The sequence below is a fragment of the Astyanax mexicanus genome, chromosome 6 (assembly GCF_023375975.1).
Source record: "Astyanax mexicanus isolate ESR-SI-001 chromosome 6, AstMex3_surface, whole genome shotgun sequence".
Taxonomy (NCBI): Eukaryota; Metazoa; Chordata; class Actinopteri; order Characiformes; family Acestrorhamphidae; genus Astyanax; species Astyanax mexicanus.
The window spans coordinates 10,696,643-10,722,271 of NC_064413.1; the positions used below are offsets into that span (position 1 = coordinate 10,696,643).

The 25,629-nt window shown below is 39.9% G+C and overlaps 1 protein-coding gene across 2 annotated transcripts in view; it reads right to left on the minus strand.

The window, feature by feature from the left end:
• fhod3b (formin homology 2 domain containing 3b) overlaps positions 1 to 25,629 on the minus strand; it is a 403,456-nt gene that overhangs the window by 139,672 nt on the left and 238,155 nt on the right. The window contains exons 11-19 of one of the 2 annotated variants that reach the window (XM_049480538.1): positions 25,466 to 25,537; positions 21,950 to 22,363; positions 17,221 to 17,289; positions 16,210 to 16,329; positions 14,777 to 14,911; positions 14,535 to 14,585; positions 13,705 to 13,892; positions 4,815 to 5,291; positions 2,737 to 3,641 (exon numbers count right to left, since the gene is read on the minus strand). In XM_049480538.1, the coding sequence (XP_049336495.1) occupies positions 2,737 to 3,641; positions 4,815 to 5,291; positions 13,705 to 13,892; positions 14,535 to 14,585; positions 14,777 to 14,911; positions 16,210 to 16,329; positions 17,221 to 17,289; positions 21,950 to 22,363; positions 25,466 to 25,537 (2,431 nt within the window). Of the gene's footprint in view, positions 1 to 2,736; positions 3,642 to 4,814; positions 5,292 to 13,704; positions 13,893 to 14,534; positions 14,586 to 14,776; positions 14,912 to 16,209; positions 16,333 to 17,220; positions 17,290 to 21,949; positions 22,364 to 24,631; positions 24,634 to 25,465; positions 25,538 to 25,629 lie in introns of both variants that reach the window. The other variant, XM_049480537.1, reaches the window with a different exon arrangement.

Below are 25,629 nucleotides of genomic sequence, written 5' to 3' on the forward strand. Positions count from 1 at the left end.
TGTTTGTTGTTAGGTCAGTGTATTGGGTGAATGTGTTTGTTGTTAAGTCAGTGTATTGGGTGAATGTGTTTGTTGTTAGGTCAGTGTGTTGGGTGAATGTGTTTGGTGTTAGGTCAGAGTGTTGAGTGAGTGTGTTGGATAGATGTGTTTGTTGTTAGGTTAGTGTATTGGGTGAATGTGTTTGGTGTTAGGTCAGTGTATTGGGTGAATGTGTTTGGTGTTAGGTCAGTGTGTTGGGTGAATGTGTTTGGTGTTAGGTCAGTGTCTTGGGTAGATGTGTTTGGTGTTAGGTCAGTGTGTTGGGTGAATGTGTTTGGTGTTAGGTCAGTGTGTTGGGTGAATGTGTTTGGTGTTAGGTCAGTGTGTTGAGTAAGTGTGTTGAGTGAATGTGTTTGGTGTTAGTTCAGTGTGTTGAGTGAGTGTGTTGGGTGAATGTGTTTGTTGTTAGGTCAGTGTATTGGGTGAATGTGTTTGGTGTTAGGTCAGTGTATTGGGTGAATTTGTTTGTTGTTAGGTTAGTGTATTGGGTGAATGTGTTTGTTGTTAGGGCAGTGTATTGGGTGAATGTGTCTGGTGTTAGGTCAGTGTGTTGGGTGAATGTGTTTGGTGTTAGGTCAGTGTATTGGGTGAATGTGTTTGGTGTTAGGTCAGTGTGTTGGGTAGATGTGTTTGTTGTTAGGTCAGTGTATTGGGTGAATGTGTTTGTTGTTAGGTCAGTGTGTTGGGTGAATGTGTTTGGTGTTAGGTCAGTGTGTTGAGTGAGTGTGTTGGATAGATGTGTTTGTCGTTAGGTTAGTGTATTGGGTGAATGTGTTTGTTGTTAGGTCAGTGTGTTGGGTGAATGTGTTTGGTGTTAGGTCAGTGTATTGGGTGAATGTGTTTGGTGTTAGGTCAGTGTGTTGGGTGAATGTGTTTGGTGTTAGGTCAGTGTGTTGGGTGAATGTGTTTGGTGTTAGGTCAGTGTGTTGAGTAAGTGTATTGAGTGAATGTGTTTGGTGTTAGTTCAGTGTGTTGAGTGAGTGTGTTTGTTGTTAGGTCAGTGTATTGGGTGAATTTGTTTGTTGTTAGGTCAGTGTGTTGGGTGAATGTGTTTGGTGTTAGGTCAGTGTATTGGGTGAATGTGTTTGGTGTTAGGTCAGTGTGTTGAGTGAGTGTGTTGAGTGAGTGTGTTGAGTGAGTGTATTGGGTGAATGTGTTTGTTGTTAGGTCAGTGTGTTGGGTGAATGTGTTTGGTGTTAGGTCAGTGTATTGGGTGAATGTGTTTGTTGTTAGGTCAGTGTATTGGGTGAATGTGTTTGTTGTTAGGTCAGTGTATTGGGTGAATTTGTTTGTTGTTAGGTCAGTGTGTTGGGTGAATGTGTTTGGTGTTAGGTCAGTGTATTGGGTGAATGTGTTTGGTGTTAGGTCAGTGTGTTGAGTGAGTGTGTTGAGTGAGTGTGTTGAGTGAGTGTATTGGGTGAATGTGTTTGTTGTTAGGTCAGTGTGTTGAGTGAGTGTGTTGGATAGATGTGTTTGTTGTTAGTTCAGTGTATTGGGTGAATGTGTTTGGTGTTAGGTCAGTGTGTTGAGTGAGTGTGTTGGGTAGATGTGTTTGGTGTTAGGTCAGTGTGTTGGGTGAATGTGTTTGGTGTTAGGTCAGTGTGTTGAGTGAGTGTGTTGGGTAGATGTGTTTGGTGTTAGGTTAGTGTGTTGGGTGAATGTGTTTGGTGTTAGGTCAGTGTGTTAAGTGAGTGTGTTGGGTAGATGTGTTTGGTGTTAGGTCAGTGTGTTGAGTGAGTGTGTTTGGTGTTAGGTCAGTGTGTTGAGTGAGTGTGTTGGGTGAATGTGTTTGTTGTTAGGTCAGTGTGTTAAGTGAGTGTGTTGGGTAGATGTGTTTGGTGTTAGGTTAGTGTGTTGGGTGAATGTGTTTGGTGTTAGGTCAGTGTGTTAAGTGAGTGTGTTGGGTAGATGTGTTTGGTGTTAGGTCAGTGTGTTGAGTGAGTGTGTTTGGTGTTAGGTCAGTGTGTTGAGTAAGTGTGTTGAGTGAATGTGTTTGGTGTTAGTTCAGTGTGTTGAGTGAGTGTGTTGGGTGAATGTGTTTGTTGTTAGGTAGGTGTATTGGGTGAATGTGTTTGGTGTTAGGTCAGTGTGTTGGGTGAATGTGTTTGTTGTTAGGTCAGTGTGTTGGGTAGATGTGTTTGGTGTTAGGTCAGTGTGTTGAGTGAATGTGTTTGGTGTTAGGTCAGTGTGTTGGGTGAATGTGTTTGGTGTTAGGTCAGTGTGTTGAGTAAGTGTGTTGAGTGAATGTGTTTGGTGTTAGTTCAGTGTGTTGAGTGAGTGTGTTGGGTGAATGTGTTTGTTGTTAGGTAGGTGTATTGGGTGAATGTGTTTGGTGTTAGGTCAGTGTATTGGGTGAATTTGTTTGTTGTTAGGTCAGTGTGTTGGGTGAATGTGTTTTGTGTTAGGTCAGTGTATTGGGTGAATGTGTTTGGTGTTAGGTCAGTGTGTTGGGTGAATGTGTTTGGTGTTAGGTCAGTGTGTTGAGTGAGTGTGTTGATTGAGTGTATTGGGTGAATGTGTTTGGTGTTAGGTCAGTGTGTTGAGTGAGTGTGTTGAGTGAGTGTGTTGGGTGAATGTGTTTGGTGTTAGGTCAGTGTGTTGAGTGTGTTGTTGTATGTTGTAAATGTTGCTGTAAGCCTGGCGTCAGGGACAGTTGTGTTCTCACGTCTTCAGGTTTTCAGCCTTTGGTTTATTTACCTTGGTAACAGGAAGCTCTTTGGACTTGGTCTCGAACAGGTGCTCCAGCTTGGACGTGTCCAGTTTCACCGGGTCCAGTTTGGACCACAGGGACTCCTTGCAGAGACTGCGGCTGCTGTACTGCCAGTCTGTGGGTCTGACTTCGTTCCAGAACAGGCGTATGGTCTTCCTCTTCTTCTGGAAGAGTGGTGGCTCCCCCCGGTTGTGCTGAGGGGACCCGAGGTTTGAGGGGGACATTGGGGACACGGACGGTGGCAGAGGTGGGGCCATCATCATACCAGGGACAGGGGGAGGTGGTGGACACCCTAATAGGGGAGGTGGGGGAGGGAGGTTCAGTATGCAGGGAGGTGGAGGCGGAGGAGGCAGCTGGTCTGACCCCATCATGTTTCCAGCCTCCAAAATATCAACGTCATCCTCATCCCCCAGGTCTGTAAAGTCCATTTCTTTTATTCTGAGCTCTCTAGGCGTGGCCATCAGCTGGTCCCATATGTGGTCCGACTCTTTCTTGGGAGGTGCAGGCGTGGGTAAGGTCGTGGGCTTGGGTGGCACCTGCTTCTCCTTCCCATTGTGCTCTCCTTCGTGGGTGGAAGTCAGACCCTTGACGATGTCGCCAAATTTCTCAGCCACAGCCCTCACATTGCCCTGATGGTCCAGCTGCTTTACCTCTGTCTTCCTTAGGTTCTCCTCGCAGGTTTGCCGCCGGGCGTCCAGGGTGGAGATCCGACTGGCCAGGCCAGACTCTCGCTCTGTCTCTCGCTCTTTCTTGCTCTCCTTCTCCTCCTCCTCTGCTGTTCCAGGCTTCTTGTTAGGGGCGTAGAGCATGTCCAGCATAAAGCGCTTGCTGTTGAGGACTCTGCCGCATTTCTCGTTCATTTCTGGAGCCTTCGTGCAGTCCGTCCATTGACCTGGAGGAAAAAAGAGGTCAAACAGTTTTCAGAGGTTGTCGGTTGTGTCTCATCTAACAGAGAATGTTATAAGAACATTTTGCAACAGTTTGAAAAGGTTTCAGGAAGGTTAAGACTGTAATGGTATAGAATTAATGTTTCAGCACAAAACAATGGTTAGAATCACAACATTATTAGAGCATTTTCACATAACACAGCATAAAAGATACTAACATTACGCATTGACACAAGTGATGTTGTGGCTTCATTAAGTAACAGCATTCTCAGAACATTCAGAAAATTGACATTCTAAGAACACTGTAATATTCAGTAAAGGTTCTACTAACCAAATATTATTAGCTAGGGTGTAGTAACTCTAAGTGGATCTGGATGAATGAGCCTGTGGTTATGGATGGGATGGGAATGCCAATTAGGCCACTGAGGAACTTCAGCTTCAGTCAGAACTTTGTTGACATTTAAAACACATCTGAAATTTAGAACCCAACCACAATTAGAGTCTCACAAAATGTGGCCCAACACTTTCATAGAGAATTTTATTTGCACATAAACCAAATTCAAATATAGTCCAAAAATGTTCTGCCTGGTTCTCAGGAATCCAAATCAGATTCTCTAAGACATTCTCACTAAACTTTTTAGATTTTTGTTGTAATATGATCTGGTTGGGACAAACTTTTAATAGGCTATAAACCCAGAAACATTCTCAATAGGGTTTGTGACGCATAGCCCCAAGTTTAGAACCCAGACCAGATTTCAGGCCAACACATTCTATCCAATGCGTTTGTTGGGCTATAAACCAAACATTCCCTGCCTGATTCTGACCAACACGACCAGTTTATAACCCGCAACCAACAACCATCCAACAGATTTGGTTTATGTACATTCTGAACCATCTATAAAACTGTTTTTCATAAGAGACCATGGTTCATGGTTCACCATGGTTCAGTAGATCTGCACCAGAACAACCTCTATTGGTCTAAACTGTGGTTTGCTCCACCTTCATCACCAAACTAAAAGGTCAGAAAGTCTGAAACAAATAAGATGCTCTACATTTTCCCACCTGTGTACCAACTAGGAACTAGAACTGGAACATACCCTCTGGATCAGAACCTTGGATTAGTGCTGTATAAGTGAACTCTAAGCTGAGGGTGGAATCTAATTTAGCCTTCATCCTACCTGAGTCACTGTCACTCATCAGTTTCACCTCCTTCTCTTCACGCTCTAGAGTGCTGCTGGCTGAGGAGATGCTGGAGGCGGAGCAGTTATCCTTCTCGTTCAGTTCCTCGTTCTGCCTCTCCTTCTCGCTGAGAGCGGTGTTCTCGTCCACCAGCCGCTCCTTCTCCTGATCCTCCTCTTCCTCAGCCTCTGTTTTACCTTCTGTTTCCTTCTCCTCTTCCTCTTCTTCCTTCTTTTTCTCTTCTTCCTCTTTCTCCGCCTCTTCCTCTTTTGCGTTCAAATCCTCCTGTTCACTCCGTTCCTCTGATCCCTGGTTTTGTTTGTCCTCGGCCTTCTCCTGCTCCAGTCTCCTGCTCTGCTCCGGATCTGGTTCCATCTGCAGGAGCGTCAGGGTGATGTCCGTCTCGTCCATGGGATTGTGTTCCTCTGGTTCTGGCTCTGAGGGCGGTTCTGCTGCAGTCTCCACCTGCTCGGCTTCTGGACAATCAAGACAGTAATAAACAGGACCCGGGGAGGACGCAGAGTTAGTGAGGGTTACTGGAGGAACGGTCCAGATGCGTGGAACTGCTTTCACAAACAAAGGCACATTTATAATCATACTGACATCCAAAATAAACATGTAAATATTTACGAGTTTGTGGATTTATATACTCAGCAAATCATATTCCAACTCTCCACAGCAGACAACAGCACAAAAATAAATAAATAAGAAATTCAGAGTGACTGGGGGCAGCACTGTTCTGGATTACAGAAAGAGCCTTTATTAGGGTTCAAGCACCGAAGGTGCGTAGAACCCTATTGTTTTTGCTAAGATTTTTCTTATTATTATTATTATTATTCTTTTTCTCCTGTAAAAACAGTTGTGCAGCCTAAACCGTAAGTCATAGAGAAATGAAACTTGGTAGGTAGATGTAGGATCAGTGCATCTCGGTGGACAACAAAAATGGCACCGATTGGTCAAGTGGTGGCGCTATAAACAAGGAAATTCATTTTTCACAATTTTCTCAATAACTCAAAAACCATAAGACCTACATTCAAAATTCTTTGTTTGATGGATTCCTTGGGTCAATACCTACAACTTTCCAATTTGGACCATGCACTTCCGTCTATATAGATTTTTTGCTAATTTGCATAATATGCAAAACATACTTTTGCGAACTAGTCCTAGGAATTTTGATCAATCCTGGCATGTTTGGTATCAAAACACTCGTGAGAGCATGGCCTTCAATATTCATTAAGAAAAAGTTGAAATTTGTAAACAATATGGCCACCATATGCAAATTAGTCCTTCCGGATATATGCCCCATTCACTTCAATTGTTAAATTTGGAACACTGTTTCTCAGCAACCGTGCAACCTAGCAAGTTGAAACTTTGCATGCAGAATCTGTCATACAGCCTCTAAAGGATGTTCAAAGGGCAACTTAATCAATCAACATGGCTGAACACCATCAGCCAATCAGCATTCAGCAGACATTTTGGCAGGCTGAATGTTGCCCAATCTGGATGACACTTGGCAGTTATGTTCAGGTGGAGACACTGTAGTGACCTGCAAATTGCTGAAACAATCCGACCACTGGGGGGCGCTGTTCCAACAAATCGAATACATGTCAATCATACTATACTATTTTGACATCTAAATGTTTGTGCCATATTTAGTACAGTGGCTCTGACAAATTTGTCAATACAACTATGTTTAAAAAGTGCTTTGTTTATTCAGAACTGCTAATTGTTTGAAAATAGCAATATTGATACTAGTCTCTGGATATTTGGCCTATCACCGCCATTTCAGACTTGTTGCACACTGTAGAGTCTCTAGGTTAAGATTCAATAAAAACATTTGTGAAAATTTCACATACAATAGTGTCCAGGCATCAAGCAGTCTGAGCGTCCTTGGAATTTTCAACCTAAATTGCTGTAACTCTGCAGTATTTGCTGTAATCTCACAATGTCAAAGACCTCTGTACAATATCACTCTGATGAAGCGCCATTTAATACAGAACTAGATTTAGAATATATTTGTAATTACATGTCATATCAGAACATGCACTCCTTTGTGCCTCTTCTCAACATTAATAACAGGTGAAAGACTTTTGATAATTTCTCAATGTGACAGAGTGTCTCCAATTGTGTTACACCTTCTTACACATCACCATCCTATGCTCTAGTAGGCACCATTGTGCCAGTTGCTGTTTGATGAAGCGCCATTTAATTCAGAACTAGATTTAGAATAACTTTGTAATTACATGTCATGTCAGACAATGAACTCATTTGTGTTAATGTAAACTTGTTTGGTAAAACATTTCAGCTTGTTTTGCAAAGGTCAAAAGGTCAATCTGAACACCACTTTGTAAACATTCTGGTTGAAACCACCTGATCAATACCAATAACATGTAGACACATTTTGACTAGATCTAACTCACTTGATGAATATCCTACAAACTTCACTAGATTGACATTACAATTACAATTTACAATTTAAGCACTGATCACGTTGAAAGGCTTCTGCTCAACATTAATAACAGGTGAAAATTTTTTAATAATCTCTAAATGTGACAGGGCATCTCCAATCATATTAGCCCTTTTTACACATCACCATTCAGTTCTCTAGTATGCACCATTGTGCCAGTTGGTGCTTGAACCCGATGATTGCCGCTTGCGGCTATATTTATAACTGTATTTATATTATCACTATCACTGTTGTTATTACGATTGCTATAACAGCAAGTAAATCCAGTTTACAGCATCCCAGTAAGCCCATCTTTCATTCTGCTGCTTCATTATTAAACTTCTAAATGCTGTAGCCCAATGTGCTGTACTCTGAAAAAGTCAGAACCCCGTCTTGTACTGAATAACAGTTAAAATGGGAATTAATCTAGAATGGGCTGGACTAAAAGTGGGTTAAGCTGACTTCAACTAAATCATGACCAATCCTCATCATGGCCAATCAGAATCTACACTCTCTCTGCTGAGCAGGCACACACGCACACAATATTAAACAACGCTCTTTATTCTGTTCTGTTGTCTGACGTGATAACACTCTCCTAATACGTCCTGTGTGTGTCCGTGTGCTCGCGGGTGTATGCACATGTGTGTATGTGCTAGCGTTTATGTGTGGCCAGCCGGTCAGTCAGTCAGTTGTGGATATTGGGTTGGTTTTCCCAAAAATAAAGGGCCATATTCAGCCTTATGAAAAAAATAAGGTCAAAAAGGTATTAAAAAAAAAGAAATTTCATAGGTCAATGTAAACAGATTCCCTGAAAAATCCATACTGAGTTCTAAATAGCTTTCCACTTTTAGCTATTTAAATAGACCAGATAGCGAAGCTTCGTCTATTTTTATTAGAAATAATTTAATCTCTTTATCTGCTGAAAAGATGTTTAAAAAAAGTAACACGTGTCCCCTGTATTATAATTGTATGTGTATCTGATTTGAATCTAAATAATTTTATTTCTTTTAATATGGCTTGCTTACCCCTCCTAGGAACTCTTTTCAAATTCATTTACAGTCAATTTTTTAAAGCAAGGCGGTGTGGCTGGGTTGAACGTGTGCTCAATACCCCATAACCTCTGATCCTAGAATCCCCCCTGATCGTTACAATTGTTAGGAATCATTCCAAACCCACATTATTACTAAAGTTGCAGCAGTGGATGCTCTGCAGGTTTGATGAAGCTACTCTAATCCCTTGGCCTTTAGTTTATTTTACAATAGTGATAGACCAACTAGTGACCTTTTATGCTGAATTTGGCTTGCTGTTTAGCTTCTATTTTGGGTAAGTTTGTTTAGAGTTAATTTAAAACTTTAGGTAAATTTCTGTTTCTGTTCTTGTGCTGTTGCTACAGCCAAATTAACTGTGAGTGTCCTTCATCCTAAACATTTGAAATAATATAAACATTATGATATTCAAACTTCTGACTGCTTTCTGTAATAACTACACAACACAATACTTGTACTTTTACGTTTAGTACTTGAGTAGAACATTTTGGATAAACTACTTGCAATACTTAAGTACAAAAAATGTCTGCTGCTCTTTCTTTAAGTCTGAGCAACTGGAACCTGTTACTTAGCCACCACACAAGCTAAAATAGCTATACAGTGCAGCCAGAGACTGATGCATCTGAAGAATGTGTGTGTGTGCACTGATATGGTAACGTAAACAAACCTTTGTTCGCCAGTATCTGTCACGCACAATTATTAGAAAAATATGACCATACCCACACATAGAAAAATATGCTTACCCAAACACCCATATTTAACATAACATATATATACACAAAACATAGTTAGTCGACTAACTATCATAAGAATATAGTCTTAAATTACAGTCAATTTAGTCGACTAAAATGTAAAGGGTGTAAATGTAAATGCTTTTTCATCAGTTCCCTTGAATTATTAACTATACACTTATAAAAAATAAACATTTATTAACTAGTTGTATACTATTGTTAATGTTTGAATGTAAAATATTTGTATATTTATATTTGATTTAATGTATATTATTATTGTTGGTATGTGACTATAAATATTTACTTTAAACTATCAACATAAAGTACTGTACTAAACTCTGGCTATTCTCTACATCCTGCTTCTAGCAAACTAGTTAATCACAGTTTACATGGTTAGCTCCGTTCCCTTTCTTTTAGAAAAAATCGCTGTGTATCCAGATCTGTTTTAACGTCAGCTGCTCCGACTAGCTGTCTGGACTTACAGCGAGGGGGGGAGGGGCTTCCCCACACTGACCCTCCCCTGCACTCCGCAAAACCAGCAAGCTGACTGACTGTTTCTCCTGAAAGGCGGGACTTTCTCCTTGAACTGGCACCATGATTGACGTCAAGAGATTTAATAATCTCTCATTAATACGGTCATAAATACTAATATGGGAGGATGGAGAAAAAGAGGGGTAAAATACGGTAGTTTCCGGGCCAAAACAGGAGACTTAACAGGTATGCGGCCGTGGTAACGTGCAGTAACGAGGTGTCGGAAATGGTAACGCCGTTATAGTTACATTCAGAGTAATTACTTAGATTACTCGTTACTGAAAAAAGTAACGGCGTTAATTTAATGCCGTTACTCCCATCACTGAGCACAGTCACGCTGCTGCAGAAGAGACAGGTACGGATTGGTTGATTACCCCGCCTCTCCACCTGCGCTAAAGTAGTAGTGATTGGATCTCTTCCTAACTGGTCCCTACCTTTCACAAATCTGAATCAGTTCTGATTTGACGTCGTCCCTGCCAAACATTTTCGTCTTGTTTTTATTTGTTGACGAAAATGTCTGTTAATTTTGTGTAATTTCTTCTTTATTGCTGTTTTTATTTTGTTATCGTTTGTTTTCGTATTGAAAAAAAGCTTTGTTGACGAAAACTATGATGAAAATTATTCGTCAACAAAATTAACACTGGTGTAAAGCTGATTACTTCTGGTTCTGCTTTAGGTAAACCCAGCAGGTCTGCAGGTGCTGGGAAGTGTCTCTCCAAGCCAAACACCAGGCAGGGGAATACACTGGCATTAATTACAGATGTGTGGGGGGCTTTATGTTGCACTGGGCCGGTGAAAGCTCAGGTAAGGAGAACAGGCTTGGTTCTGTGGTTCTGCTGACATGCGTCCCCTTTTTCCTGTGTTACCGTAAAGCATTGCCACCTCTTCTGCTCTATATTTGAAAAAGCAAACAAACCCTGGGAATGCGGCGGATCATACGGGACGCCAAAACAAAGCAGATGATGGAACAATGTGGAGCTTCGGATCACATCTGCCCGGGAAGAACCGCACATGCACAAACAGAACACAGATCAGTCAGTTCCAGCACAGCCGGCGTAGGTACGGGTGCTGCCTCTGCAGGTCTCTACACAGCGGTATGAATTTTACATCGGATCCAGATGAACCAGATCAAAGCCATTCTAGGTTGCAGTTCTCTGAAATGTAAGCCATGTTCCTGCGTCGTGTCTCATTTGCATGGGAACTGGATGGGAACTGGAACTGTCTGGGTATTTATTTTTCCGGTGGGTTGGACAACTCCTGAAAATGGCCACAGGTCTGTCTGGGAGAATCACCTGACCGTCAGTATCGCAGAAATTATAAATGTGGAGTTATTCTGCACTTTTAAACAGCTGTTTACACATCTGACTGTATAAATATAAATGGAAAAGTGTTTGCAACCCTACCAATTTTTTTGTTTTTGCTTTTATGTCATACTTTTGTTTTTCAGATTATCAAATTTTAATATCAGACGAAGAAAAGAGGAGTAAATATAAAAAGCACTTTTTAAAGGAATATTTATTAACTTTATTATTTATTTATTATAACTATCCAAACCAATCCAGCCCTGTGTGAAAAAGCGTTTGCCCCCAAAATCTAATAACTTGGTTGTGCTACCCTTGGCGGCAGCAAGTGAACTTAAGCTTTACTAATAACAGGATTCATACACCTTTTACAAGGTAAAATTCAAGCACTTTCAAGACCCATTTTCAAGTTTTTTCAGCACCTTTCAGCTGTAGTAAATGCATGATAATGGTGATATCTCAAAACTTTGATTCAGCGACATTTAATATATCACAAAACCATTCTCCACACTTCACAGCGACAATGCTACTGATAAAAAAATACTTCTAAGTAAAAAGCAGGAATTATGGATTTATTGTGTCAGTTTTACACAATTTAAATACCAATGTTCTTCACCACATGTTTACACTATTCATTTGACTGAGTTGAGAGCATTTATACATACATATACTCAAAATTATTGATTTGCTTTTTGTCACACTGCAAGAGATGGTATTATGTTTATGTGAACACAACCAGGATTGTGTTTGGTAATAGCAGAAGGAGAAGAAATTAAAGCAAAAGTTTTAGGGTTTTAGGGTGGTTTTGAAAGTTTACCCGGATTCAGTAATTGGAATGAGCCGATCTCCGGGGCTTGTATGGCGGCTTTAGTGCTTAGAACGAGCCTCTCACTGGCACTGTTAACCCGGATTTTGGCTTGTAGCGTAGCTATCTCCAGCCGGAGAACGGCTTGTTTCACTGCGCTTATGTCGAGCCAACCGTGTCTCGTTGGAGGACGGTGACACAGCGTTAACAGTACCGGGGTCGGTTAAGCCTAATAGTATATTGTGTGTGACACGGATTATTACTATTATTATTTAGATAAATCCAAAGCTTGGCTTTTAGCATAGCTAGCTGCTGCCCGTTTAAAAAAAAACACACGACGTAAAACTATGTTGCATCTGGGGGCAAACAGAGCCAGTTCCTCATGAGCCAACTCCTCTTGGATTACGAGAAAGAACCGGAATTTGTTACACATACGTGGAGGCGCGAGCGAAGCCTTTTTATTTTTCGCTCTGTAATTTTTCCTTTAAGCGAACTTATTTATTTGACTTAGATAGTCATTTGTAGTGAAGTAAATACATTTACAATTTCAAGCATTTTCAAGCACTTTCTCTAAAATTCCAGCACTTTCCAGGCCTGGAAACAGAATGTTAAAATTCAAGCATTTTCCAGGATTTCAAGCACCCGTACGAACCCTGAAATAACTGACGATTCTTTCAGATCTCTGTGGAGGAATTTTGGTTCACTCTTCTTTACAAAATTGTTTTAATTTAGACACACTGGAGGTTTTTCCAGCATGAATGTCATATTTAAGATCATGAAACAGCATCTTAATCAGATTTTGACAAGGCTACTCCAAAACTTTCATTTTGTTTTGTTTTAAGCCATTCAGAGTGGGCGTGTTTGTGTGCTTTGGATCATTGTCCTGCTGCAGAACCCAAGTACGCCTGAGCTTAAGGTCATGAAGAGATGGCTGAATATTCTCCTTTTGGATTGTCTGGTAAACAGCAGAATTCAAGTTTTTTTCAATTACAGCAAGTTCTCCAGGTTCTGAAGCAGAAAAGCAGCCCTAGACCATCACACTACCACCCCCATGTTTTACATTTAGTATGATGTTTTTTCCTTAGTTTTACACCAGATGTAACGGGACACATACCTTTTAAAAAGTTACAGTTTTGTCATGTCAGTCCAAAGAATATTTAGCCAAAGTTCTGGAGATCATCAGGATGTTTTTTGGTAAATGTGAGATGGGCTGGTGTGTTCTTATTGATCAAAAGTGTAACCTTTTCCAGACTGATATATGATCAGTTACTTTGTTTTTGCATTTGTTTTTTAATTTCTCCCTATTGGGGCATAATGTGTTGCTGTTTACAAAATTTTTAGCTGCTTCATGTTGTCAGGCAGGCTCTATTTTAGTGATTTCTTGATTCTACAGGTCTGGCAGTAATCAGGCCTGGTTGTGGTTAGTAAAATTAAACTCAGTTTTCCAAAAAATGTGATTAATCACAGTTAATCTATGGGAGCAAAAACTTTTTCACTCAGGGCTGGATTGGTTAGGATAGTTTTTTTTTCCTTTGATAAATGAAATCATTATTTAATTTATATATATATATATATATATATATATATATATATATATATATATATATATATATATATATATATATATATATATATATATATTTACTCAGGTAAGCTTTGTTTGATATAAAATTTTGTTTGATAAAATGAAAGAATCAAAAAATGCAAAAACAAAAGAAATCGGTAAGTAAGTGGGCAAATACATTTTCACATCACTGTATATTATTTAATATTTATTATGAATGATCTGCTATCTGACTTGAATTAATGAATATCTTCTGTAAATTATGTAACATCCACGATTTCATATACAATGTTGATTGTTATGATTGGCTAATAAGTTGTATATAAACAGACTGGGTAATCTAACACAAAAGCTGAAGAAACAAACTCTTAAAAGTAGGTGTGGCAGGATAAAGTTGATAGTGTTGGGCTGTAGTGTGTAGACAGTGTGCAGTGGTGTATATGTGTGTGTGTATGATCTACTCACCCTGTGTGGCAGTGTGTTTGTGGGTGGGCGTGTCCTCCTGAGGCTGGGTGGGGGTGTGTATGAGACGGCGGGTGGTGATGGGGGTGCGTGAGCTCAGGCTAAGCGTGATCTCTGTTCGTCCTCGAGATGATGATGTCACGCGCTCCTTCTCGTATTCCTCCACTGCCAGACGCTCCACCTGCTTATACCTAACACCACAAACACCACCCATTCAGCCTACAGCAGCTTGATTCTACCTAATCAGCGTATACAGCAGTTTAGCCCCACCCATTTAAGCTACGGCCATTTAGCCCCACCTATTCACCCTACAGCAGTTTAGCTCCACCTATTAACCCTACAGCAGTTTAGCTTCACCTATTCAGTCTACAGCAGCTTAGCCCCACCCATTCATCTAACAGCAGTTTAGCTACACCTATTCAGTCTACAGCAGCTTAGCCCCACCCATTCATCTTACAGCAGTTTAGATACACCTATCCACCATACAGTAGTTTAGCTTTATCCATTTAGCCCCACCCATTCAGCCTACAGCTGTTTAGCTTCACCCATTCAGCCTACAACTGTTTAGCTTCACCCATTTAGCCTACAGCAGCTTAGCCCCACCCATTCAGGTTAAAGCAGTTTAGCTCCACCTAGTCACCCTACAGCAGTTTAGCTCCACCCATTCAGCGTACAGCAGTTTAGCCCCACCCTTTCAGTTTAAGAAGAGTGTGTGTGATGAGTAAGGTGTAAAATTAGCTTCAGGCTACTTGGTGTACATAAGCATCCATTGCTTGTTAGCTGTATCAGCATCGTAACTCCACAGCTCAGAGGGTTTTACTGTGATACTGTACCTTTCCTCACGAGCCTGTCGGACCTCCTCCCTCTTCTCCACATAGTCCCGACTAAATCAAAGAAAACAACATGCTTCATCACTTCATGCAAAAAATGTGTAAGAATTATTATTGTAGAATTTTATTTATTAAGAACTTCATTTATTAAACCTTACTTTTTTCACCGTGGTGGAAAATTTCTTATGTTAACATATGTTATAAGTTATAAAATAAATGTACGATATATTTTCACAGATTCGGACCTGAAGCGGCTCCTCTCCACTCGCTCGATCCGGTGCAATTTCTCCTCTCTCTCCAGCCTCCTCCTCTCGCGCTCTGCTGCCAGGCTCTCTTGGTGCTGCCGGTATGAGGAGCTCAGCAGACCTCCCAGAGCGGGTCTGCAACACCACAGATACCAGGTCAGAACCAATGCTAATTGGTGGACTATAGGCTTGCATTCATTTTAAGCTAAAATAGCCTCAGAGCCCCAGAGCTAATTGGTGGACTCTAGGCTTGCTTTCAAAACTACATTACACCTTATAGCGTAAGCAATAATCTGAAGGGTATAGGACTGCACTCACTGTAGTATAATTAGCCTCATAGCTCCAGTGATAATTGGTGGGTAATACGCTTCTAATTACATTTTTGCTACATATTCCTCATAGCCTAAGTGCAAATTGGTGGGGTGTAGGCTTCCATCATTTTTAAATACATCTGCCTCCATAGTTTTAGTGCTAACTGGTCAGATTAGGCCTGGACAATAATTTGATATCAGCATGTATCGCAATAAGAAATGTTTGAATAACGGTGATATCATTTTTGTGATATTTCGATATATATATTATTTACATAATCACGGACAGGCGTTTTTACTGCCTTCAGTTTACTGTATTCAAGCAGAGCTGTAAACACCATCAGCCTCCGTAGCCAGGCTACGTCAGTGCGTGATGACGTAATCACACAAGCATGCACCAGATAAGATGGCTAGGCTAGGCTCGGCTCGGCTAGGCTAGGCTCGGTTCTGCTAGTCTCGGATTGGCTCGGCTCGGCTGCAGCGCGGGACATTTTAGATGCAGAATGAGTGCCCCTGACGGCAATGCACAAGCTTTCACAATTGATTAAGCATTAGAAATAGTTAAAGGCGGGAGGACTAATTCAGTGGTGAGGATTTGGTTTTGCTTTTGAAGGTCTGTTAAACTTCAGACTTCAGCTTGCTCCAAATTGTGCCGGAGAGTGAAGCCAACAAGCAGCGGTAACACATCTGTTCCACCACCCCAAGCAGTTCCACTACATACAATATTTTCCTTATTCTGGCTGAAGCACTTTTGTAGTTTATGTTGTAACTAAGTTATTTATAGTCGATGAGACCTTTAGGTTTGTTTATTTGACGGGGATATCATGTTCATGTATATGAAGGCTTTTTGTATTCTTTATCCTGGTAGAAGCACTTTATTTATTTACTAATTTAACGTTTTAATCTGATAAATTTGAGAAAAGAATAAGAAGCTCTGCCCTTTGTTGTATTGATTTATATTGATAATATGTATATAGGTCATAGGTTTATGTTTAACAAGAAGGTTTTTATTTTGATATATGCAAATAAAAGTAAGTATTTGGATTTTGATAAGCTACCAGTGTAATTCATTAACCCTCTTTACTGGAAGTCACATACTGATGAGAGAAAAGCTTGTGTCACCTGTCGGGTTTGCTGTCTACAGGTGATCCTGCTGTAGATATGAAGCGACTGAAGGGGGTGGATGGGGCGCTGGATATGCTGGATGATCTGCCAGGGAAGGTGGCGGAGTAGTTTGTCTGTCTACTGAATAACAGAAAAACAGAAAAGATGCTTTATTTCACCAAACAGCTGAATACTGCTTTTAGGTGGTTGCGATGGTGTCTGAAGTGACTGCTGTCCAGTAGCAAGGCGGTTGATATGCTATCCCAGGTGGTTGCTGTGGGGTTTGTTTAGGGATGATATCCTGAGTTCCTTAGAAAATGACAGGATAGTGACATATTGTTGCTATGCAGTTCGAAGTGGCTGCTGAGCTGTTGCTATGAGGCTGCTGTGGTTGCTATAAAATTGCTGTGTGGTTGCTGTGGTGTTGCTTTGTGGTATCAGCTGTGTTTGCTAGGTGGTTGCTGTGGTATTGCTGTGTGGTATCAGCTGTGGTTGCTTTGGTGTTTCAAGTGGTTGGTATACTGTTTCTAAGCAGTTGCTATGGTAAAATTAAATAATGCCTAGGAATATTATCCCACAAATGTAATCATTGTCAATAAAAAAAATGCTATATAGTTATATAGTATAATTTAGTTTCGCAAACAAATGCTACTATTAAATGCTAAATGCAATCAGCTGATTTACTGCTTGAAGGTGAGTCATGTGCTAATCTCACATCATGTGCAGAGCATCTAGAGAGGAGAGCAAAACTATATAGTGAGACTCTTGAATTGGTAAAAAACTGTTCTTGTTTCAGTCTTAAAAGCTAGGCTAGGCTAGGGCGACCTGAGAGACTACAATGAAAGGAAAATCAATGTGGTTCTTTTTGAGGTAAAACTTTATCTGAGCATTTCGACCCCAACCCCATCTGTTCCACTGAAAGTAGTGAAAGGTTCTCCGCTGCAGAACCACTAACAGGGTTATATGTTTGCATATATAACCCATCACTTCTCGCCCACCTTCTTGCTGGAACCCTGTTATTGCGCTTACCTGCCCACAGTAAAGGTGGATCTGGCCCATGAGGAGCAGGATGTGTTTAGGTACCTAACATCTGAGAGACTGAGCACAGGAGACAGAACAGAAAAGACTGCATTAGTCCGAATGCAGAGATTTGGACGAGCTTTAGCGGCAGAGGAAGTACTGAAGGGTTCTGCAGGAAGATGTAGCAGACGGAAGCAGGCACAGAAGCTTGGAAAGTGAATCAAAGTGAGACCAATTTTAATAAAAGGGCTGATTTGGTGAAGCTAAACTACTCTAGACTGAATGGGTGGAAATACACTGCTGTAGGCTGAACTGAACTCATTAAAATTGTTGTTATAGTGGTTTCAAAATATTTTTGCAAACTTTAATATCAGACAAAGATAACCTGAGTAAATATAAAAAGCACTTTTTTAAATTATAATTTTATTTATTAAAGGAAAAAACTACCCAAACTAATCTAGTCCTGTGTGAAAAAAGTGTTTGCCCCTAAATCTAATAACTTGGCTGTGCCACTCTTGGCAGCAACAACTGCAATCAATCTTTACTGATAACTGGCAATGAGACTTTCACATCTCTTTGGAGGAATTTTGGTCCACTATTCTTTACAAAATTGTTTTAATTTAAACACATTAGAAGGTTTTCTAGCATGAACCACCTGTTCAAGATAATGCTACAGAGACTAATGCCCCGTCCACACGAAGCCGGATATTTTTAAAAACTGAGGTTTTTGTCTCCGTTTTTAAAAATATCTTCGTCCACAAGAGCAGAGTTTTGAGAAATATCCCCGTCCACACGGAAACGCCATACCACTTAAAACGCTAAAATGAACAGCGATTCTGTAGACATTTGGACGTTTTCTCGTCATTCCTTAGCAAAAACTGCATATTTTTTTAATTGTCCCAACAATTTTTTACCGTTTGCGGTAAGGTTTGTGACCTCAGCGCAGCGCATTTTAGTAACGTTACCTCCACTGTGTAAAATATTTTGAGAGTTACATTAAATTAAACTGTGTACATGTTATTAATCCACACATTGCAGAGAGAACAGAACCAGTCCAGGTCCTGTCCCTGTTTCAGGCTTTACGGTCACTGGTTTATACTGATTACAACACACCTGATCCAACTAATCAACTAACAACTAGCTTATCAACTAACTATCTGCCCTCACTGAGCTACTCCAAAACCACAGAGCTAACCCAGCTAACGTTAACTGAAGAACCACAGAGTCAAAAACACTTAAAAATGCTTAATGCTTCTTTTTACTGGAGTCTGTTATAGTGACAAATCTTAACGTGGCTTTATGTACTTAACAACGAGAAACAAACACCAAACAACTTAATTTTTTACTGCATAATATAATTTATCAGAATCTATAAACAAATCACTGTAACCCACATTACTGACCCGCTGTAAAATCCAGAGAGGCTGTGGAATAAACAGACTAGATGAGGAGCTCCAGTAACAGTAAATTATGTATTTTGAGTTTGCTGGTGTAGCTGGTCTGTCAGTGTATCCAGGTTGGTGTTGAAGCAGTATAATTAAAGCTCATACTGATAGAGTAGTGTGTAGAACAGTCAAACACGCCACTATCACTGCTCTCAGCTGCACTAGTAAAACGCGTTCAGCATTTACAGCTGGTTCTGGGTAATTCCGCGCTGTTGGGTCAGAGAGGGAAGTTAGTTCATTATTTGGATCAGCTGGGTGTAAATATGCTTTAAACGGCCAGAGTTTGCTGTTGTTGTGCCGAAAAGAGTCCCCTCCCGATCGAAAATGAAGAGCAGACATGCGCAGACTCTCTGTGTGAGTTTTCAAAAATCTCCACCTTGGGAGGCATTTTCGAAAACCTTCGTTTTCAGTGACCGGAAACGCAGTTTTCGTGTGGACGGAAGGCCAAAACGGAGACAAAAACCTCAGTTTTTTTTTTTCAATACCCGGGTTCCTGTGGACGGGGCCTCAATCACACTGACTAACTCATCTCGTTTTTTTAAGCCATTCAGAGGTGACTTGTTTGTGTGCTTTGGATCATTGTCCTGCTGCAGGACATTATGAACAGATGGCCTGATATTTTCTTCTTCAGGATTGTCTGGTAAACAGCAGAATTCCTGGTTCCATCAATTACAGCAAGTTGTCCAGGACCTGAAGTAACAAAGCAGACCACACTACCACCACCATGTTTTACATTTAGTATGATGTTCTTTTTCCATGTCCATGTTCCATGTTCATATCCATGCAAAGAATATTTAGCCAAAGTCTGGGGGATCACCAAGATTGATAGAGATACTTTTTCTTGCAAGTGTGTGATGGACCATTTTGTATTTTTTTGGTCAGCAGTGTTTTTTGCCTTGGAACTCTCCCATGTAGACCATTTTTGACCAGTCTCTTTCTTATTATTACATAATTACCACTGGCCTTAAGTGAAGCAAGTGAGACCTGCAGTTTTTTAGATGTTGTTCTAGGTTCTTTTGTGACCTCCTGGATGAGCTGCCCATGCCCTTTTAGAATAATTCTGGTCAGCTGGTCACTCCTGGGAAGGTTCAACATTGTTCCATGGTTTCTCTATTTGTGAATAATAGCTCTCATTGTGAGTCCTAAAGCCTTAGAAATGACTTTATAATCTTTTCCAGACTGATAGATGATCAACGACTTTGTTTTCTTATATGTTTTTATAACTTTTTTTAAACTGTAGCATAATGTGTTGCTGTGTGAGATATTTTAGCTGCTTCATGTTCAACAGACAGGTTCTGTTTAAGTGTTTTTTTTATTCTACAGGTCCGGCAGTAATCAGTTAATATTGAAATTGAACTCAACATTTCCAAAAAGTGTGATTAATCACAGTTAATTCCTGGGGGGTAACACTTTTTCACAAAGGGTTAGATTGGTCTACATAGTTTTTCTCTTAATAAATAAAATCTACATTTAAAAAGTGTTTTTTATGTTTACTTTTTTCACAAACAGTTTTCCACACCACTGTGTACATGTTATGTGATATGATTTTATTTGAAAAAAGCCAAAGCATTTGCATGACCCAGACTCCAAAAGTCTGAACCCAGTAAAGAATCGGGGGGTTTTATAAGGTTTGAATAAGCTGACCTACAAGATTTCTTTAAATAGCTGCGGGATCAGAGCTGAACTGCAGTAATTTAGCTTGTTTATAACAGCCCCCTGTAGAGCCGAGCAGCTTCTGTAACCTTGATTCACTTTACTTGGCAGGGAAGCTGCTGCGTAATGGGAGAAACATGCCGGAGCCGTCCCCCCGATGTGCTCTCGTCTTCAGATGGAGGTTTGCGAGATGGATATTGTAGGCACCTTCCAATACATCTCCCTCTATACCTGCCGTAACTTACAGCCCGGCGCTACAATAAAAGGCAGATGAGTTGTAAACGTCAGTGAAAGTTAGCGCCCTCCGGGGAGTGCCCCCTCTCCAGCAGCTGGGATGGCTTTGTGTTTGAAACCTTCGGTCTTTTTCCATCATCCAACATTATCCAGAGACTGTGAGAACATCGCGTTTTATTGAGCTGATAGCATTTCCTCAGTATTTACCACAGCACTGCTGGACAGTATTAAAGGGGCATTCCAGCCTGAACATGCTACTTTATGCTGTTTAAATTTTACTGTGGAGGGTTGCGAGCCTGAGCCACATGATTTTTTTGTTCTTTTTTACTACATTACTCAGCTTGCATTACCCAAACATCCCACACGGACAATGGGAATGCTAGTATAAACCTTAACACGAAGGCTTATACTGTAAATACACTGAGCAAACATAACATTATGACCATCTCCTTGTTTCTACACCCATAATTCATATATTAATGTATCAGCTCCACTGATCATCTAGCACACTTTTCAGTTCTATAATTACAGACTGTATCTGTTTTTCTTCATACTTTATTATTATCCTCCTTTCTCCCTGTTCTTCAATGCTCAGGACCCCAACACCTCAGTGTCACTGTGGCAGTGTCCTGTGGACAGCATCCTTTACCCACTGATGAGCAACTAGAGGATGAGCAGCATAAAAATATAAAATAAAGCTTCCCCCACCTTCAAGTCAACATTAGAAAAGAGATTTTAGTATTTTAACTGGTAAATTTTGCTCTAGTGAAACTTTGCATTTTAGTAGGAGGTGTTGTAGGCATGTTCACTGTAGATCCAATGATGAGTACTTTGATTTTTATACAGAGTGCCCCTTTAATTTAAACACTACATGATTTTCAGAGCTCTGGGAGGTGCATAAACTGAAAATATGCATGGTGTGAAAGCAGCCAGAATGCAGGTTTGATGAAAGTGGCAGAACATAACAACCCTCGCCATTCACAGGAAAGCCACTCCACACTGCTAAGATAAAACCCCTCCCCTGATTCCTCAGGATTATACAAATTCGGATCAGGATAATCCACATGGATGTGCAGGTGTAAAAATTCTTTCCAATTTTTTTTATTTTAAAATGCATTTAACACAAACTTTATTATAGTATAGTATTTAAACATCCATTTCATTACGACCCACCCTATCTGGTGCCCTATAATGGCTCCTCCCCCAACTGATTACACAACTTTGCTTTATTGTTGTGTAACTCTGCAGCTATGGCTGTTCTCAGCTAATGGTTGACAATGCTAATTGCATCGATTAGCGTTATTATCTCTCGCAAGGTTTTAGAACTTGTCAGCTGCTTAGGCTAAAGGGAGCAGAGAGGCCGTGACCTGTGGGCGGCAAGGGGTTTGTATGTCTGTCTGCTCTACCTGGAGCACTTTTCTGGGTCTCGACCCCTCTGGACCTGCATGGGCACCTGGTCCGAGTCTGAGGGGCAGGAGGAGAGAGGGGGAGGGGACGAAGGTGGGAGGGGGGCAGGCGAGGTGGGGTCTTCGCTGGGGGAGGTGGAGGCAGAGGAGGTGACGGAGGAACCCCCAGAAGGGAGGGCTCCCAGGGACCTAACGGAGGCCCAGGAGGAGAGGCTGGGGGACAGGGCATAGGGGCCCAAATCAGGAGTTAATGGAGCGGAGGACACCGGTTCTCTGGAGACCACCGGAGTTCCTGAACGGCCACCGTGCTGCAGTTTGGGGTTGGCACCAACAGGCATGAGGCTGGCCATGCATTTAAAGGGCAAACACAAGCTAGGAACCTCCTCTTCAATCACTACGGCCGGCGCCATCCAGCTGCAGGAAGTGACACAATAGTTCAGCCTTGAGTGGGCAGGAGGGTCCGATGTGTCGCCGGATCCCACACACCTGCCCATCCTGATTTCACTTTCACAAAGACTGTTCAGCAGCATGACCACCAGGATGAACTACACACTAATTATTTTATTAATTATTAATAACAGCGTTGTGTTTTGCTTTCTGTCCAAATAAAGTTTAATAAGTTTAGTTTTTATACTTCACAAATAGATAGGAGAAAGCTCAGGTCTCAGGAGGTTATTGCGCCAAAAAATACAGGTTTAGCATTCCTTTCTGCTTGGTAATAATTTCAATAGCATTTAATGCATACACTATATGGACAAAAGTATTGGGAAATCAGTGTTTCTTCTGAAATCAAGGGTATTAAAGAGTGTATTCTTCTTTTGTTAGAGTTACTGTCTCTACTATCCAGAGAAAGCTTTTTGCTGTGACGACTGCATTCAACAAAAAAAAAAATATCGACTGGAACTACTTCAATCCAAAGAACACAGTTCCACTGCTGTTGGAGCCTATTCCAGCCGGCATTGGGCGGAAGTCCACGTCCAGACATGAAAAGTGTATACGCATCTGTTGAATTTGAAATTATTGTTTTTTAGCTAATTTTATTTACACTGTAAAAAATGCTGTGAAATCCACAGTAGTATACTGTGTTCCTGCACAATTAACTACTTTAAATACTTTTACAGTATTATACTGTGGTCAAAACCACAAAATCCTACCTTGAAAATGATGAAATCACAGTAATAATCCTACTACTGTAAAAAAATCACAGTAATAATTACACTACTGTAGAAAATTACAGTAATACACTGTAATAATCCACTAATGAACAATCAAAAGGGGGTAGTAGTCATTTGGATTTATTTTGGATTCAACCGACCTACAACCTGAAGAAGAAGAGGAAGAAGTAGAAGTAGAAGAAGTTTGAAAAGTTGTTAAATAAAAAAGCAAGCTGCAAAAAAAAAAAAAAAAAAAACTAAGCTAAATTGGATTGTGAAATGTTTGCCAGCCTGGCCTGTTTAACTTTGAAAACTTGCTCTTAAATATTCTGCATTTGTCCTATATTTTCCTATAATTTTATTTTTTTATAAAACATTTGCCTTGCCCTGAGAGCCTCTTACTAACATGAGGTGCTTAACAAACCAGTTTGGTAATTCTGTATATATTAATTTTCATTTTAATTTCTGTTTGATTTCTTGTCAGAATGAATCCTGACTCCAGCAAGTGCAGTGAAAAGTTCAAGAAAAGCCAGAAAACTGGAAGAACTGTAAAGTGGAAAACATCAGATATGAATCCATGCATCATTTCTTTCACAAGGGACTTCAGAGTTTGACTGGCAAAACAATTAGATTAATAACCATGTTATTTTTCACATACTGAAGATAAAATTAGTTAAAGAGTATTGTTTGCTGTGTATCTGCAGTTTTTGTCGAATAATAAATAATGTCATGCAGTACAGGGCATTAAATAAATGCTTATGTTTAACAGTGATTTAATACTGACTGCAGAATAAAACAGTAAAATATCATTCTGTTGTGAAAACACTTATGTACATAAAAACACAATACCCATTTTTTTTTTTTTTTGCAAAATCTGACCAATACAATGATACACAAAATTACAGTATGCATGAATCATTTTTAGAGACTAATCTACTATTTAGCTGGCAGTTTTTTTTTACTGTAATTTTTGTTTTTACAGTAACTTACTGTTACGTTTCTGCCAGTTAGTTACTGTGATTTGATTTTGGTTCACAGTGAATTACTGTTTAACTACTGCCAGTTAGGTACTGTGATTTTATTTCACAGTAAATTACTTGTCAATTACTGCCAGTTACTCACTGTTAATTTCACAGCACATTTTTTCACAGTGTAGGGGACGTGTTTAAATTGGAGTTTCATATAAAATAAATCTATCTTTTGAGAAATATATATAAATATTTAGTTAAAATAGCAAATGCATACAGAAAACGTTGGCATTAATTGCAGTTTTTATTTGTCTGATGTTCACTAAAAGTGTAAGGATGGGATGACATGAAGTTCTAAAGTGCTCTGTCTCTATATATATTTACTTTTCAGCATATTTGAATGCTAACGGAACATTTTTGTTAGTTGGAAGACCTAAAGTAGACAGTCTAGTTAAGCATTTCAGAGGAAGAGTTCACAACATATTCCCTGATAAAAGATATCTGCCTGACACTGGAACTAGAGCCAATAACTACAACCAATATTCCCATCAGGTGGTGACCTCTGAGTTAAATAATTAAAGGAATCTCTGCAACCATGTGCAATTTAGTAACTGTGCTTCAAATGTGATCATTTTAAAATGTTAGATTCTAAATAATCAGCAATTCAGACTAGGTCTCCCCCAGCACAGAAATTCCAAAACAACAGCTAGCAGATATAATATTTTACATCTAAAAACCAGCTAAAATCTATCCAGCGCACATCCACACATCCATACTTCCATATTATTAGATACAGTATAAATTCCTTTATTCAAGAAAAAAAAAACATTAAAAAACATTAAGATAAAATTTTTTTATAACATTTTCCAAAAAACAACCAACCAAACAAATTAATAAAAAAAAAATAATATTACTGCTGGCTTAGCATTTATTATGAAAGCTGCTAAACAGAATATTTATCATTTTATTTAGAATTTAATGGAGCAATATGTCAAATGAATAGTCAGATTTTTTGAGAACAGTTTGGATATTTGCATGGTTACATAAATTGAACTTTTGTTATTTTAGAAATTGAGTATGGAAAAAAGGGAAAAAACAGAACATTTTATTTAATTAATTTTATTAAACAATGCTATCTGTAAATTAGTCAAATCTGATTCAACTGTAAATTAATTACATTCTCAAAACTTTACAGAGCAACCTCATCTTAAAACTAATAAATATGAACTCATATTTGTATCACCCACAACAAAATACAAAATTTCATATATTGATGTCCCCATCAGCCACAATAAGTTATTAGTTATCAGTTATAGGTTATTGGTTATTGTTACCGGCCTAAATATTCTCTATCTATTGATCTCTATTGATCCTGAGTGTCTACTCTAGAGTACCTGCCAGATCCCTGTCTAGAGAGAAGTTCCTCCTCCTCTTCCTCCTCCTCCTCCTCCTCCTCCTCCTCCTCTCTGTAGCGGATGGAGGGATTGAGGGAAGGATGGAGGGATTGAGGGAAGGATGGAGGGAAAGGGAAGACAGAGCGGGGAATGATGAAAGAGAA